We start from the raw sequence: 17,500 nt of genomic DNA on the forward strand, positions 1-17,500 counted from the left end.
TTGAAAGCGAATACATGTATAGGGCCAAGCGCGGGAAACGTTTGGGAGCAAAGCAGGATCGGTTCTTTTAGTACTCCCGATGGGTTGAAAAAATGGCGCAAATTTTTCCGACCTACCGCAAAGCGTGGAAAAAAACGAGATAAACTGCTTTGTCAATCATAACAAGCACAGACATTCCGTTAAGACAGTTCACACGTTTGTGCGCAGGAGCGCACAAACGTGTCGATTAGTTTTTCTTTCTCGCTGATTTAAGAAATGGCGCGCTCTTCTTTATCCTGCTATCAAAGGTTTCTTTCCGAAATGAATTTTAGCTTTACGAAGTCGTTAGGGTCGCTACCTGAATGACATTGATGCGAACGACTCCGCACATGCTGAAAGCCATGCAAAGCAAAAGGGAGATTCTTTGCCAATTTCCAGCAAAACAAGATTCATGTCCCTTACATGTAAAGACAAGATTCACGCTTCCATTTAAATGGAAGCGTCTATGCTGCGTTGTCCCGTATTTCGTCTTCTAGCAAGTATTTTAAGGCCTAAGAAATTTTTTTAAAATTTTGTTTACTTTTCTCCCCCTTTCCTAGGCGCGGCTGCGTGGAAGCATGCTACTGCAAAGATCCTAACTATGTGCTGAGAGGTGACAAGTGTGTGCCGAAGTCGAAGTGCCCTTGTTACTTTGAGGGAAAAGAATATGAACCTGGATCAACAAGAATTGAAAAATGCAACACATGGTAAGTGTTGAATAATTCGTCAATTTCTAAGAGGACCAAAATAAAGGGGAAAGAACAAACTTCATTCTGTAAAATAGTACAGAACAAATCTTACTGCACTAAAGTGCTCCTGGTGATGTTTAATGTAAATGATTACACCTTATGATTTCATCCACGGAGTCAATATTTTGATCTTGCTTGTACGGCATCATACACAAAAGCACACGAAAGTACTGCAAAGTATGTTTTTCGAATGAATGATTACACCTCCACAGTCGCAAAAGTGAAACTACATTGTGCAGCCTAATGAACAGTACCACAGGAAAGTACTGCTCAGTAGCGTTTATTTAAATGGTGACACTTCAGGGTTTCATCCACAGACTCAAAAGTTAGAATCACCTTGTACAGCATAATAAACAGTGCCACAGGAAATTGCCGCTCAGTAGCTTTCATATGAATGGTGACGCTTCAGGATTTTATCCACCGAATTTGCATTCAGAAGTACGTTAAACAGGATAATAGACATTACCACAGGAAAGTACTTCTCAGTCGCTCTCTTTTGAATGGTGACTCTAGGATTTTTGACAAGCAAGGGCAAAAGTAACAGTATATCAACAAGGACAAATTGTTCGAGCGTCAGTGGCAACAGCTACAATACAAAATATAGAAAAACTAAAAATAAATTCACTCAAAACTCAAATAGTGATCCTCGTTCCCAGGTTCCTCTCCTCGTCCATGGGACCGAGAACAGGAACCTGGAAACGAGGTTGAAACAGTGATAATATCGAAAGCATTCAGAAAAGTATGAATAGATAAGATAATTTTCACCTCATGTGTGAAAACCTGTAGATGCTCTGTAAGCTATTATTATTTCTTACCTATTGTTTTTCGTCTTCAGCGAATGTAAAGGAGGTGGGCAATGGCAATGTACTGCAATGGATTGTGATGGTTTGTATTAAACGTGTTATTGTCTTGAATTTATGCTTATCATATTGACGCGAAGAAATGCTTTTGTTATACAACGCAAAATCGTATTTAAAGAGCCGCCAGTTGATAAGGGGCTACGGCACTGAAGAAAAATGTGTTGTATGTACCGTGGGATGTTATTAAGTGTGGAACGGGGAACGGGGAACGGAAACAGAGAACGGGGAAGGGGGAACAGCGAACAGGGAACAGGGAACAGGGAACAGGGAATAGGGATCACGTGACGGGGAAATGGAGAACCGGAAGTGGGGAACGGGGAAAAGGGAATGGGGAACGAGCACAGGGAAAGGAAACATGAAAAATGGGGACCAAACAGAGAATAAGAAAGGAAGTTGCTGAAAGGGCTAGGGTTCAAGTTAGGTTTTGTTCCCATTTTTAATTTTCCCGTTCCTCGTTTTAGTAACGTCCTTAACCGTGTAATGTATCGGTCAAATCGAAGCTTCAACATGCCCCCCCGGGCATACCCCGGGCATTTGACACCTTTGCCGTCCCGGGGAGGCGTGAATTTGATTATCAGAGTCTTCCAGGGGGTGGGGAATTTGATCCCCATGCTTTAGGGGTGGGGAATTTGAACTCCACCGTCGATTTCATTTAAAATATTTGGCGTGGCGAGCTATCATGGGGGACGCGGTGTTAGAGGATTTTCGTGGAAAAGATTGTGCCTTTGTGGCCAATTGGTTACGAGGAAAGAGCTTAAACAAGCTTTGTGCCGTATTTGAAGTATTTAAATTTTAAAATTTTTAATATTGGATTCAGGCTTTGAATGTATGAATGTATTTTGTTGTTGTGTTTACAATGAAATACAATACCTATATCGGAGATTCAATACAACAACATAAAATGAAATAAAATAAAATAAAACGGTCAACTACTTTGACCTACTGCAAGTATCGTAATTAATAAGGTGAGCGATGATGCATGTCAGTGAAATGGTCATGATGTAGTAATCTCAATAGGTGGGATCTTTTTTATAGAACGCTTTGTATGTTGCATGACGAAGAAAAGCTGAGCATTCAGTGACCTTGTAGCGGCGATTTCCGCCGCTTTGCACGAGACTTTTGTTCGTAGTAAATAGGCTAACAGTGTTACTCAGTTTTTGTTATAGTTATAAAGATTTTGTTCGACAACTGAAGGCATTTCCGCCGTCCTTCTGTCATTTTTGTGCCTGTGAAATGTCCCCGGGGTGGGGGCATTTGATCACCTGAATGGACCCTAGTGTGGGGCATTTGAACGGCATTTTGGCCCGGGTAGGGGGGAATTGGAACAATAATTTACAAAAAAGTCAAATGCCCCGGGGGGTTGCCCGGGGGGGACATGTTGAAGCTTCGATTTGACCGATACATAACCTTGTTAATTGGGAAATGCAATGTGATCACAGTAACGGGGTAACATCACGTGATACTGGCAATTTCTGAACTATGTGATTGCAAATATAAATTAATTCTATTGACCAGCGGTGCAATGTTGATCAGGAAAAGGAAACGAGCACCCTTGTTAATTTATTTTAACGGTATCTCGTAGAAAGTGGGAAAGGTGGTTTACGGCCTACTTGTGTTAATTAATTTTGTCGCCGATTGAAGTTCCTTTTCACTATCGTTTAATGATTTTTTTCTAGAACTTGACGAGTTTTTTTGACATTAATCGTTCGTGTTTTTGTTGCAGCCTTGTGCGCAAGTCAGGGTAAAGTATATTTAGACTGTGGGCTCACATGTGAGAACTTCTTGATGAGTGACTCGGCGAGAGCGTCGCGTTGCAAGCCGGGATGTTACTGTCCGGGAAACAAGCTGCTTCTTGAAAACGGCACATGCGTGGAGAAGAGCGAGTGCGGTTGTAAACACAACAACAAGTTTTATCAAAAGGGGGATGTATCTCCTGTGGACTGTTCAAAGTATGTGATCGTGCCTGCTTCATTGTGAATTAGCTAAAGTGCGTTTTGTGAATATTTTGAGAATAGTATCCCAGGGTCCTTATTGGCCTTGTTGCCATTCGCTGCTTTAAAACATAACTTGTAAATCAAATCGAAACGGAAACGAGGAGACTGGAGGCGATATGTGTCCCGCAATCGTTTGTGGGATCGCCGTTGGGGATGCATCGGTCAGCTATTGGTCAATTTTTTCCCTGTCCCCAGTAACAGTCCTAATAATAGTAATAGTTAACTCGGCCTAGTTTCCTTCTCGTTTCTAACGTGGCGCTGAATAAAGGAGAAGAAAACTGGGCCGAATTAACTTTCGCAAAGACTTCTGGGACTGTTACTAGCGACAGGGAAAAAAATTGGCCAATAGTCCACCGGCAAATTGAAACAATTGCGAAAAACATTTCGGCACCAGTCCCTTTCTCTTTTCTAAGGTGGCGATTGTGAACTAAAAAGCGCTTAGCGACCGGGCCTGTGTTGCTTTGCATATGTATACAACAAAATCGAGTCAAACAGACTTGGCATGACTGCGATCGCTAAACTAAATGGGATCAGTTGTCTGTGGTGCTTGGGATTTACTGAATATGTCTGACGCCGACAGCGTTTGATCGTGTGGCAGAGCTTTCCAGATTCTTTGGAATCCAGGCTTAACCACCGTGCTTCATCACGGGTCAATACAACCTACAAGACTAAAACGGATAGTCGCATTCCTCTTATTAACTCTCGATATTTCTTTGGAACCTTGAGGATCTAAAAAAAACTCTCTGGAAGGCACGATTTGGAATAGAAATAATCTCACGCTAGACGTAAAGAAGCTGATATTGTTTCAATCTCTCATAGCCTTTACGTAAATGAATATCTTATAGTTGTCTGCAAATATTACAGTGGGCTTTCTGACACGTAAATTTCAGAACTAGTGTTCATAGAGTACGATATACTGCTTTCAGTGGGACGAATTTTAAGCTAGGAAGTGTAAATGCGGGATAACAACTGCCTGACCATTGCTTCCCATCAGCATGACATATTTCTGATTATTTCGTGTCATATTTCTGATTATGCGTCAGTGCTTCTTGACCAATTTTTTATTCATGTGTAACGTAACATTAATGCGAGTCAGTTGTGACAAGTATGTGACTTTTGAGTGGCAACTGATTCATGTTTGCGTGACTTTTGCGTGACGAATTTGTCCTTTATTTCAGGAAATGTAACGGTGCCCGTGAATGGATTTCTGACAATATGATCGAGCCTTCCCCAGAGTATGAATGCGCTGCGTACGGTCAAGATCAGTACCGCACATTTGACGGAAGATGGATAGTGTTTCATCATGAACGCTGCGAGTTTATTATGATGGAAGGAGATGGCGTCAAGATCTCGGTCAGGAACGAACCATGCAGGTTAAATTTCTGTGTTTTGTGGATCTAGAAATTGGTGAAACTATGAGTGTTTCTAGGTGTTGCGAGAGCCATTGTTCGTTAGCTGTGTAATGATGTTGGTGTAATTTCAGGTTCTTGAAGCTTTTTTTTATGCAGCTTCATTCTTGTTATCCATTTGCCAGGTAACTGGTTGTTGGAAACAGTAACTAGAAATTGATATCGGAGTTGAAAATCGCAAAACGACAGCGATCGTTGACATATGGTTTGGAAAAGGGTCATAAGTATGCAGCGTATCGCATGATTCAGATTTTACAGTTTCAGGCAGCGAGCAGCCTCCATTCCTGGGGTGGGTGTTGGGCGGGACACTTGAAGTGATTGTATTCACGCAGCTTCACGATTAACCACTCTAATTCTGTGCCGATCAATTTGCCAAATGTTGATATCCTGAATTTTTCTAATGGATTTCAGTTCTAAAGGGCTATATGTAAGTTGAAAAAAGAATTAGAAAATCGTTGTCCTGTGTTCACGTACTCCTCAAAACTTGAAATTGGAAAGTTTCACGTCGTGGACGAGCACCGAAGGAAAAAATAAGCACAACACACAGCGTGTTGCTGCATTGAGAATCTAAACCTGTTGCTTTTTGCCGTTGTTCAGTTGTTGTTGTCGTTTTCCTCGTTGCTTAATCTCCTTTTTAAAACAAGCCTTTTCGTTTTTATCCAGTAATTCGCTTGAACTACAGATGTGCAAACGAGTTGGTATTAAGTTGGAGGGCGGGAAGACATCATTGGATTTGTACCAAAAAGAGTTCTCCATTATCCAAAATGGTGCCAGCAAGAGTTACAAGCCGGGAGAATATCCCGAGCCGTGTCAGATGGAGATCCCCAATGTTGAGGTTTTCCATGTTGGTCTGTTCCTGATAGTTCGCATTTACCAGCCAAATAATCCTTTCTTTGTGAAATTTGAGGTGAGTTGAACTAAAAGTAAAGGTATAATTTTGATTGCAGCTTTACAACATTTCACTGAGAAAAATGGTTATTCTGCCATGAAGCAAACTCTCATTTTATGAAATTAAATCGCAATGAGAATTGTGTACAGTTGAATGTCCATTAAATGGCAACCTTTCACCCTCTATTTCGCGGCCAGAAATCAAAGTTCTGAAATAATTGTGCAAAAGAATGGGAATTAAACCTCTATTAAGCGGCCAGCTCTATCAAGCGGCCGCGGCCACCTTTTTGCCGTTCCAACGAGAGTTTTCCCATTGACACCTTTATTAAGCGGCCATCAAGCACTTGATACACTAAGTTTCGCTTTGATACAAATACATTCCGAGATACAAGGTGACGTCCGATTGTGGACCAGTAATGCTGCTCCCTTCGCGCGCTAGCCATTTGTTTGAAAATAAAATGATGTTTCTGCTTAAGATTATGCTAATTTAAGAAGAACCTCTATTGAGCGGCCATCCTCCGCGTCCGCTTGCCAGTACCCCGAGGGTGGCCGCTCAGTGGGGGTTCAACTGTTACTTGTTACTTCTCCTATTGTAGGTGCGTTTCGATCAAGGATCTCGTGTGTATGTAACGCCTAATCCCTCGTATAAGAGCCAAGACAAATTAAGTGGTATTTGTGGTAACTTCAATGGACGTGACCAAGACGATTTGACGTTGCCGGACAAGAACACGGACGCCGCGGATGACACTGAGTTTGGTTATGCCTGGCGAGATGAAGAGGATTGTCCGTACCCTGTGAGTCTCGATCCTTGCTCGGATAATCCTGATAGACAAGGCTGGGCAGAGAAAGGTAAGTTGTAAAAAAAAAAATAACCGAAATCTCACATGGCGAGGTAATTCAATTTTATCTCTGGGTAATTCTATTTTACTTTGTTTCAAACTCATTACCAAATATAACCATACCCAAAACTAATGGAGAATAAAAGATAATATTTCTGCACAGCCCCATACATTTATTAAGCATGCACCTAACCTTTTGACCCTAGTCAAATAAACTGTTTGTGATAAAAACTATGGTATTGCTGCGTGCATAATAAATATATGGGGCTGTTCGGAAAGTTTACAAAATAAAATTTAGACCAGCGATGAAATTAAACCACAAAAGAGACAGTAACTATGTTAAATGAAGCGACGGAACCGATCTCGTATGTATGAAACTAATTCCAATCTTTTCTTTCCTTAACATTGCCTATTTGAACAACTGGGCCTAGGCCCCGGTTGTTTAAAAGATGGATAGTGCTCTCTACCGGATAAATCACTATCCCACGGATAAGTATTAGGGAAACCAATTGCACTATCCACTGGATAGAGATTTATCTGCTGGATAGCGCTGTCAACATTTTGACCAACTGGGCCCTAGCCCCAGTTGTTCAAACGTTGGATAGCGCTATCCACCGGATAAATCACTATCCAGCGGATAGTGCAATTGGTTTCCCTAATACTTATCCGTGGGATAGTGATTTATCCGGTGGATAGCGCTATCCAACGTTTGAACAACTGGGGCCAGGACTATAGTTTTACCCACTGGCTTTTGAAAGCCAGTTCCTAGCAAGTTGTGAGTTCGTAATACCCTTTATTTCTGCTTTTAATTCTTACGTGTTGTAAATGCCAGGTTGTAACGAAATCAAAAGGAACGCCAACTTCACCGTCTGTCACGACACAGTGGACCCCGAGCCGTACTTCGAAGCCTGTAAGCACGAAGCTTGTCTGTGCCACAAGGGAGGCGACTGCGCATGCTTTTGTTCGGCGGTTGCTGCGTATGTGCGAGCCTGCAACCAGTACGGCATCTCAATCACGTGGCGTAGGGAAGGATTTTGTGGTGAGTTAAATAAACAGTGTAGTGGTCGTCATAGAATAGATTGAAGAAGAAGAAGTTGAGACCTGACGTGAACTCAAGTGAAGTATTACTAAATCAATCGCAACGATAATGGTGATGATACATACATACATACCTACCTACCTACCTACCTACCTACCTACCTACCTACCTACCTACCTACCTACCTACCTACCTACCTACCTACCTACCTACCTACCTACCTACATACATACATACATACATACATGCATACATATATATTTTATTGAAAGGACAATAGCGCAGTCAAAGACTGATGTGGTCCTTAATTAACAAATACACTAGAAAGATAATTTACGATATTACATGTGTTACGATTAACACAATTTCTACAACTGGAAACAACAATAGTTACAATACAACAGACGATTACAGCTACACAAGTGATACTAAAATTATCGTTATCAGCACAGCATTAAAAGTTAAAAATTTACAGATTAATAATAAAAGAAATCATCTAAATTTTTATTTAAATTCACGCAAGTTCCCTTCATATAACTACTCTGTTCCAGATTGCATTTCTTCAAGGTTACCTTAAATCTCGCTACATCATCTTGAATCCTTGTTTTGTTGTTGAGGCCATTTCGAAGGATTGGTCCTCTAATCGTGAACAGGGACCCTAAGATCCGAGGACGGCGACGGCAGAGAAAGCGTTGACCTCCTTCTGGTTGGGATTCTTACCTTTGTGGGTCACAATGAAAACTATTGGTTTGCTAGTAATTGTGTTACCCCTATAGAGTCAGATTGAACAGCGCGAAAGGCACACATTTAGGTGGACACAAGAGTTGGTGTCTGTTGAACTGTTTAAGGTCAAAAATACTCTAGAACACAAAAGCCATGGAAAAGTCATGGAAAGTCCTGGAATTTGAAGAACTTAAAAGAGGACGAACCCTGTTTAAAATGTAAATGAATAATAAGCTAATTCATACTTCTGCAGAGCTCCCCTGCTGTCGACCTTGTCAGAACACAGGTGGTTACCTAGCCAACATAAGTTTGCCCACTACCTGCGAGAGCCCCGCCAAAGATTGTCAAAAATTGGGTGCAAGGTGCTGCCGTGGGCCTCGAGTTGAAGGATGTTCCTGCCCTCTTGGTACGTTCTTCGACGGTAAAAAGTGTGTCAATCAAACAGAGAAATGTAGCAGGCCTTGTGTCGCCACAACAACTGTTGTCACGTCGTCCACGACCAGCAGTATATCAAGCTCGAGTAGCACCAGGTACGTAAAACGACATCGATTTATAATAGCCATAGGACTGTGCATGTGAGAGGTCGTTTCGGTCTGCAGCCATAACAGTGATAGCCAAAGTCCAATTTGATAAAAAAAAACGGTTAAAGGTTTATAGTGAAAATTCCACTAAACTTATCCACCTAGTCTACTGGAACTCCACTCAAAAAATTTAGAACAAATAATTGTAATATACCATATTATAGGAAGTTAACGCTTCATGAAATTAACTCGAATTTCAGAAATTGGGTTAATTGCTGTAAACGTTAATTTCCGCGACCTCAATTTCCATGTTTTTGACCCCAAATTCTCAATACACTTCTGACGTTCTTGACACCTAAGAAAGAGGGGTATTTTATCAGGGTGGAGATTCGCCAGCGACAGTGAAACTGTGATGAACTTGAAGTGGCCAGATTTCTTCGCTTAACGTTTGAGTAAAGAATAGCCTGCGAAAACATCCGTTTCTCCTCGCTCTTCGCCGATGGCGACGGCCTCGCGAAACGTCCCCGGCGGCGAAGAGCAAGGAGAAACGGATGTTTTCGCAGGCTAAGTAAAGAACCACGAACAAAGTTTCCGTTTCGGATTTTACGTTTAATCTTCGTTCCTGTTGTCTCAGCAAGGTTTGTTTCTTTGTACACGTCGCGTAAATTTCCTTCATTTTGTATAGGTAATAGCATGATTTGTAGTGATATTTGGCATAAATACCACGAGTGATTTTTCAAAATTGTGATACGTAATTTGAGACAATTTATTACAATTAATTTATTTATACTACTACACGCAAAGGTTTGTGATTTTCACTCATAGGTATTTCAAATTAAATTGTAAAACCACTGCTCTTAGCCAATCAAATTGAAGAAATTTCTCATGTGGTAATATAATAAATGTAACCCTCTCTTTCGCGTTAATTTCCTTTATTCGAAAGTCGTGTTTTACAAAATTCGCGTTAATTTCTAATACCTTAATTTCATGGAGCGTTAATTTCATATAATAACGTAACATATAACAGGATCCCCCCCCCCTTCCACACACACACACGCTTTTTAGTACATGTCTATGACGTCCACTGCACGACTACCACGTGGACATACGACGACGAATTTTCCTTCCTCTTTTTGAACTTGAATAAAATCCTTTAGAATTGAACTCTAGGAAAAGTCGCCTGCATTTGACACATTGAGCAGGTCCAAATAGACGCAGTTAAGTTTGAAAGAACGCAAATTCATTTTTTAGCGACGTTTTCACTGCCGTCGTGGTCGTCGTTTCTTAAGGTCCCTATTTACAAGCGTGGCCGAGGAGTGCGACTCGAACCAAAGACCGCCGGATTGCGAGTGCGATGCGCTAACCACTCAGCCTCGCTCTCTTCAAAGCGTTCTCTCCCCTTTGTGTCTCATTACAAATATGACTACGGAATGAATTGGACGACACGAAGTTATCTTTTTAGTTGCTCAATACTTAAGCAAAATGTCCGAAAAACGGTGAAGGTTTCAGTGATTTGTTCAACAAAAGGACAAAGATCGTCCCCCGTGTCTTGCTGTTCTTCACTTAGGCGTAAAGAGAAAAAATAGTGACTTTTAAACTGTCGCATTACCGCGGAGGTTACATCTTGCTGTCCAATTCCTTAGATATCTCGCATTCTTTCACGTTACACTTTCCTATTAATGCTGAAATTGGGGCTAAAAAATAGCAATTCAGATTGAGGATTTTGTTCTTAATTATAATAAATACTTTCATTAATGATATTTACAGAAACATGACTTTTTGCACTCTTCTAGCTCGTCCATTTCAAGCACCTCCAGTGTGTCCACACCCACTACTACAACTTCATCCTCGAGCGTCAGCACAAGTGTGTCAAGCAGTACATCATCGAGCTCATCGAGTTTAAGTGTTTCCACACCAACGACAACAGTTTACTCGACATATTCAAGTCCGAGCAGTTCAACATCAACTTCATCAAGTTCAAGTGTGAGCAGTTCTACTTCAACGTCGTTGAGTTCCAGTGTGTCGACGCCCACTACAACAACTTCATCGAGTAGTGTCAGTACAAGTGTGTCAAGCAGTACATCATCCAGCTCGTCTAGTTCGAGTGTCTCCACACCAACGACTACGGTGTACTCGACGTATTCAAGTGTGAGCAGTTCAACTTCAACTTCGTTGAGTTCAAGTGTGAGTAGCTCAACTTCAGTATCGTCAAGTTCCAGTGTGAGCAGTTCAACTTCCACCTCGTCTAGCTCGAGTGTTTCAACATCCACGACAACAACGTCATCCACTAGGTAAAGTAGTTTAAAATTGCAGAAGGAATATTGGTTAGTTTCGTATTAGCTTAGCTATGAACAACAACGAAAACAGAAATTACCTTTTATAAGCAGGTAGTTAAAATTGCCTGCTACCGTCACTATGACATTTCAACGTTTACAGGTTACAGGTTGTGTTGGTCATGTACAGGTGTTTGCAAGACCGTGAAATGAATCGGACGCTAATCGCTTGTTCAAGTGTAATAAGCACCAAAAAACGTTTACGATCAACATCATGGCAGCTTCGTGTTACACAGCGCTGCTTCTAGCACCTCTGCTGCTCCTTCAAACGAGGATTATATTGGTTGATGGTGGAGGTGGTTTTGGTAATAATATTAATGGCGACAATATTGGCGCTGATCACTGTTTAAATGATGATGAAAGTTAATAAGACAGATACGTCACAGTGGAACCGCCTCAATACAAAATATTGGCAACCAATGTGATATTTGAGTCAGGAAACATATTGACGGACACAAGGAATGTAGAGTTAGGCCGCTAGGGGAAGTTGTTGCTAGAAGTTGAACCGTTGCACAGAAATCTAATGTGTGAGTGCGTCTCTTTTTGGTAAAGAGAGGCTGCGCGTTTGAAAATAAGGTGGACAAGCAATTAGGCAATTCAAAGAACCTGAGTCATTTCAGACGACAACATCATTGGGTGGTGAGGTTTAGTCGTGAGCCTTGTAGGGCACGCAGACACAGGCGTTGATGTGTGTGGAAAGGGACTGCTGTGGGTCCACAGTAGTTACCGAATGCTAACAAGTCTAATTTACCTAATGAAAGTATAAACTTACCTTTAGACAGTGATTGAGTAATCATGAAATAGGATCATTTTCCTTTCTTGAACAAATTTTAACGTAAGTGTTTTCTTCAGTTCCGCGTCGTCTACAACAACAACTTCATATAAATCAGTTTCTCAAAAGAGCACAGCAACTGTTTATCCATCCACTGTGACCAGAACTACTGGGACAGAATATTCTGTTTATACGTCGAGTAGAACCCCACCAAGCTTAAAGCCACCCTCGCAAACATCGACGTCGAGCACTTCATCAAGCAGATTGGCACAATGTACCCTTATAATGTACAAAAATGTATGATTGTTTTGACTACAGTCATGTAAAACTAGATTTACAAGAAAAAGATGAAATTTGTAATTGGAAATTTTACTTTTGTTAATGCTCATAGCTTTTTGTCAGTTTGATGGTCGAGTGACTTTGCAGCTCCACACCCCTGACCTAACGTCAATGTCAAGTAGTAGCAAGGACGCCGGGAGATTAAGTCATGCGACACACATATATATGGTTGTTTAGCGGTCCGTCTAAATCTAATACAAATAAACGTGAGGAATTGAAAGGATAAGTAGAGACAAGGGAAGTGCTGTACGGAAGTATAAGGTACCCAATTAGAAGTACAACAGTGGGGACGTGATGTTTAACAAATGACGTGTATAGTGAAAGCCCTTCACCCTATTTTTTTTTTTCATACTTGTGTTTCATTGCAAAAAGGAGGCGTGTCAGGAATGAAAAGTCATTTATTGTCAAAAGACTGTCCATTTTTGACGAAGGCAACTCAGAGCCACTGAAAAAATCGTTTTTTTAACGTTAAACACTTTAAACGTTACGTACCCTAGTACAGGGTACTACAACAGTCTTTTCAATATACAAAGCAGAGTACCCGCAATGGTCTTGACAAATGATTATTCCTTGTCAGTTCTTCATCCAGTTCTTCATCGACTTCAAGTGTGTCAACACCCACTACATCTTCATCCACATCTGTCAGCTCAAGTGTGTCGAGTAGTACTTCTTCAAGCTTATCGAGTTCAATTGTGTCAACCCCATCGACAACAGTGAGTAGCTCAACGTCAACTCAGTCTAGTTCCAGTGTGACCAGCTCAACGTCAACTTCCTCAAGTTCCAGCGTGTCCACACCCACAACAACAACTTTGTCTACTAGCGTCAGCACCAGTGTGTCAAGTAGTACATCGTCCAGCTCGTCGAGTTCAAGTGTGTCTACACCAACAACAACAGTTTACTCGACATATTCAAGTGTCAGGAGCTCAACTTCAACATCGACTAGTTCCAGCGTGAGTAGCTCAACTTCAACTTCGTCGAGTTCAAGCGTATCCACACCAACAACGACAACTTCTTCCACGAGCGTCAGCACTAGTGTGTCAAGCAGTAGATCGTCCAGCTCGTCGAGTTCAAGTGTGTCTACACCAACGACAACAGTTTACTCGACATATTCAAGTGCGAGTAGCTCAGCTTCAACATCAACTAGTTCCAGCGTGAGTAGCTCAACTTCAACTTCGTCGAGTTCAAGCGTATCCACACCAGCAACGACAACTTCTTCCACCAGCGTCAGCACTAGTGTGTCAAGCAGTTCATCGTCCAGCTTGTCGAGTTCAAGTGTGTCTACACCAACGACAACAGTTTACTCGACATATTCAAGTGCGAGTAGCTCAACTTCAACATCAACTAGTTCCAGCGTGAGTAGCTCAACTTCAACATCGACTAGTTCCAGTGTGAGTAGCTCAACTTCAACTTCGTCGAGTTCAAGTGTATCCACACCAACAACGACAACTTCGTCCACCAGCGTCAGTACAAGTGTTTCAAGCAGTACATCTTCCAGCTCATCGAGTTCCAGTGTTTCCACACCGACCACAACAGTGTACTCCACGTATTCAAGTGTGAGCAGTTCAACATCAACTTCGACTAGTTCCAGTGTGAGTAGCTCAACTTCAACTTCGTCGAGTTCAAGTGTATCAACACCAACAACGACAACTTCGTCCACCAGCGTCAGTACAAGTGTTTCAAGCAGTACGTCATCCAGCTCATCGAGTTCCACTGTGTCCACACCGACCACAACAGTGTACTCCACGTATTCAAGTGTGAGCAGTTCAACATCAACTTCGACTAGTTCCAGTGTGAGTAGTTCAACTTCGACTTTGTCTATTTCCAGTGTGTCCACACCCACTACGACAACTTCTTCCACGAGTGTCAGCACAAGTGTGTCGAGCAGTACATCATCCAGCTCATCCAGTTCGAGTGTGTCTACACCAACGACAACAGTTTATTCTTCGTATTCGAGTGTGAGCAGTTCTACTTCAACTTCCGTGAGTTCGAGTGTGACTAGCTCAACTTCAACTTCGTCGAGTTCAAGTGTAATTAGTTCAACCTCAACTTCGTCTAGTGCGAGTGTATCTACACCCACTACAACAACTTCCTCCACCAGCGTCAGCACAAGTGTGTCAAGCAGTACATCATCCAGCTCATCGAGTTCGAGTGTGTCTACACCAACGACAACAGTTTATTCCACGTACTCAAGTGTCAGCAGTTCAACATCAACTTCATCTAGTTCCAGTGTGAGCAGCTCAACTTCAACTTCATCGAGTTCCAGTGTGTCCACACCCACTACGACAACTTCATCCACGAGTGTCAGCACAAGTGTGTCAAGCAGTACATCATCCAGCTTATCGAGTTCAACCGTGTCCACGCCAACTACAACAGTTTATTCCACATATTCAAGTGTGAGCAGTTCTACTTCAACTTCCGTGAGCTCGAGTGTGAGTAGCTCTTCTTCAACTTCGTCGACATCAAGCTCTTCTAGCACTTCATCGTACAGCAGTTCTAGGTATGGATAGTATATGGTGTTAAATGTTGGCGCTGCCAATATTCAGGCCCATGCCATTCTTGTTAATTATTCTAGGCGCTTGAATTTGTGGACGGGCTTAATACTAAAGCAACTAGTATTACAGAAAATTAGTTTTTTAGTTGCTTAAATTTCCACATTCTGACTTCTGCTTTGGACTTCCGGGGTAGCCCACCGTTACATTCCAGGAAAATTGAAGATAATATAGATGAACATTTTCTGTGTTGACAATTTAGCCCAGTCGCGTGACGGTTATTGCTGAAGTGATCATATCACCAACCTTGCTTTGTCACAAATTACAGCTTTAGTTTATTGGTTTGGTTGTGCTTATAAGTGGTATTCTTTGATTGTGGCAAGAATCGTATAGTTTTGCCTCAACCCGTTGTGAATTTTGAGGGACCAAGAACATAATGAGGCTATGTCGGGAAACGGTGATGAAAACGTGGAACAAGCAATAGTTGTTCAAAAGGTGGATAGCGCTATCCATTGGATAAACTTCTCCCCAGTAGATAACGCAATTGGTTAGCCTAATAGTGATTTAGCCGGTGGGTAGAAGTACCCAACTTTGAACAACCAAGGACGGATGATGTTAAAGGTTATGCCTGGCAAGATTGAGGAGGGCTCTATGTTCCTGATAATTTTCATAGATTCTAGACGATGATGATGATGTTGGTGACGATGGTGAGTGTTGATGATCAGATAAGATGAGCAGTGGATAAATGGCAGTGGATAAATTGTAGCAGGTTTAATATCTTAAAATTTTGCTACAAGACTGAAGCAATATACCTATGTAATTATATTTGGCGAAGTGCTGTGATGATAATGGTGATGATGGCGATGATCACGATGATGATGCTGGTGACGATGATGATAATGATGTTGATAATGATGATGATGATGATGACGATGATGATGGCGGAAATGGTTAAGGTGGAGATGGTGATTGGGGGAAAACAAAGGCATTGCTTTTATATGTTAAGGTTATATCTTACGAGATGGGCCTTAGATAGCGGTCGTCCATAACTTAAATAAGTAAATTTTTTAAGTAATATTAAGTAGCTTCTAATAATGTTACCAGACTGAACGATTTGATTCGTAGTATCCATGAGTAAAAGGGAAGGATCATTACGAACGTCTTTACTGAGGGTATGAACTCTTTCAATCCTAACGCTTAGCTCACCGAGTCTATTCACACAAGTTCCTCCATCTTCAAAAGTGACATCTGTGTCTTCATCAAAATCAGAGTTCACAGTGTCGTCCTCAAAATCTAAGTCCAGTCCAGTGTTCCCTTCTCCGTCTTCGGTGTCTTCCTCGACGACATCCGCTTCATATAAATCGGCTTCTCAGAAGAGCACAGCCACCGTATACCCATCTACCGTGACCAGAACTACAGGGACAGAATACACTCTTGCTACATCGAGTAGAACCCCACCAAGCTTGAAGCCACCAGTGCGAACATCAAAATACAGCTCCCCATCAAGCAGGTTATTATCATGAGTTTAGCGAGGGTTTGATTACTGAGGGGATGGGTGAGAATAAAGGACATTTCACAGGAAATAGTAGTTGACAATTATCGAGGGATGCGCAGCTGTGAATGTCAACGAGCCTTTTTCATCAAGCAGGTTATCCGTTGATTGGGTCAGGTTATGAAAACGAGTTTTGCAAGGATTTTATTTCTAAGGGAATGCTTTGGGATAAGAGAGGTTGGGAAAGGTCACAGTGCATATTAACAAGCTATAATTGATATTCCTTGTCGTAGTAAGGCAAAGGAATAAAGACAGGGTGATGGGTCATTCCGAGGAATCCCAGGAATGGAGAAACGTATGGGTTAAAATTGGAGAATTCGCAAGATGGACTAGCATTGTAAACGCTTTAGGTGGAAAGCGATTTCAGCTACACCCAACGATTAACTTTATGAGGTAGCGGTGCGGTTAGGTTATTAACGTCATAACTTGCTGCCTTCCTTCAAACGCATTTTTGCTGTGACTTTTATGAATTGCGATACCTTAATGTTTGTCAGTGTTCTAATCTCTTGTAACAACAAACAAACTGACCTCATGTTTCTTGCGTAGATCATTTGCTTATACTGTAATGATCTGTCTGTTACAGCCAGCGATATTGTTAGTAACAATTGGATGTCAGTAGATTTTAGGGTGTACAAAGGTAACTGAATGTACCGGTAATCTAAGGCTTTTAAGCTCTGCGAAACAAAAGGGCGTCGCTTGCCTTAGGGCCAAGGCTAATCTTTGAATTCTGAAGGTGATGTTGACACATCAACTTTTCCAAGGTTCAGAGTAAATTTTACATTGTTAAGCTCTCATCAATTGGAACGCATGAAATAAACTAAAGAGAAGGGAGGGGAGTCGGAAGGAAATGCCATTCCAGGCATAAAAGATTGCTTGAGAAATGTCCGTTGTTCATGTTACAAGTGTTAGAAAAAAAAATGTAAATGACCTAGGTTGGCACTTGGGAAAGGAAACATGGCTCGGGTACCTTTTCGT

The 17,500-nt window shown here is 41.6% G+C and overlaps 1 protein-coding gene across 1 annotated transcript in view; it reads left to right on the forward strand.

The window, feature by feature from the left end:
• The window catches only part of LOC140924012 (uncharacterized), a 44,307-nt gene that overhangs the window by 18,811 nt on the left and 7,996 nt on the right, over nucleotides 1–17,500 (forward strand). Inside the window, exons 20-30 of the mRNA XM_073374017.1 lie at nucleotides 579–725; nucleotides 1,603–1,652; nucleotides 3,351–3,576; nucleotides 4,800–4,994; nucleotides 5,694–5,937; nucleotides 6,515–6,767; nucleotides 7,590–7,796; nucleotides 8,773–9,049; nucleotides 10,834–11,331; nucleotides 13,062–14,981; nucleotides 16,175–16,483. Coding sequence (XP_073230118.1) covers nucleotides 579–725; nucleotides 1,603–1,652; nucleotides 3,351–3,576; nucleotides 4,800–4,994; nucleotides 5,694–5,937; nucleotides 6,515–6,767; nucleotides 7,590–7,796; nucleotides 8,773–9,049; nucleotides 10,834–11,331; nucleotides 13,062–14,981; nucleotides 16,175–16,483 — 4,326 coding nt within the window. The remainder of the gene's footprint in view (nucleotides 1–578; nucleotides 726–1,602; nucleotides 1,653–3,350; nucleotides 3,577–4,799; nucleotides 4,995–5,693; nucleotides 5,938–6,514; nucleotides 6,768–7,589; nucleotides 7,797–8,772; nucleotides 9,050–10,833; nucleotides 11,332–13,061; nucleotides 14,982–16,174; nucleotides 16,484–17,500) is intronic.

This window comes from Porites lutea, chromosome 14, assembly GCF_958299795.1.
Source record: "Porites lutea chromosome 14, jaPorLute2.1, whole genome shotgun sequence".
In the NCBI taxonomy this organism is placed as follows: domain Eukaryota; kingdom Metazoa; phylum Cnidaria; class Anthozoa; order Scleractinia; family Poritidae; genus Porites; species Porites lutea.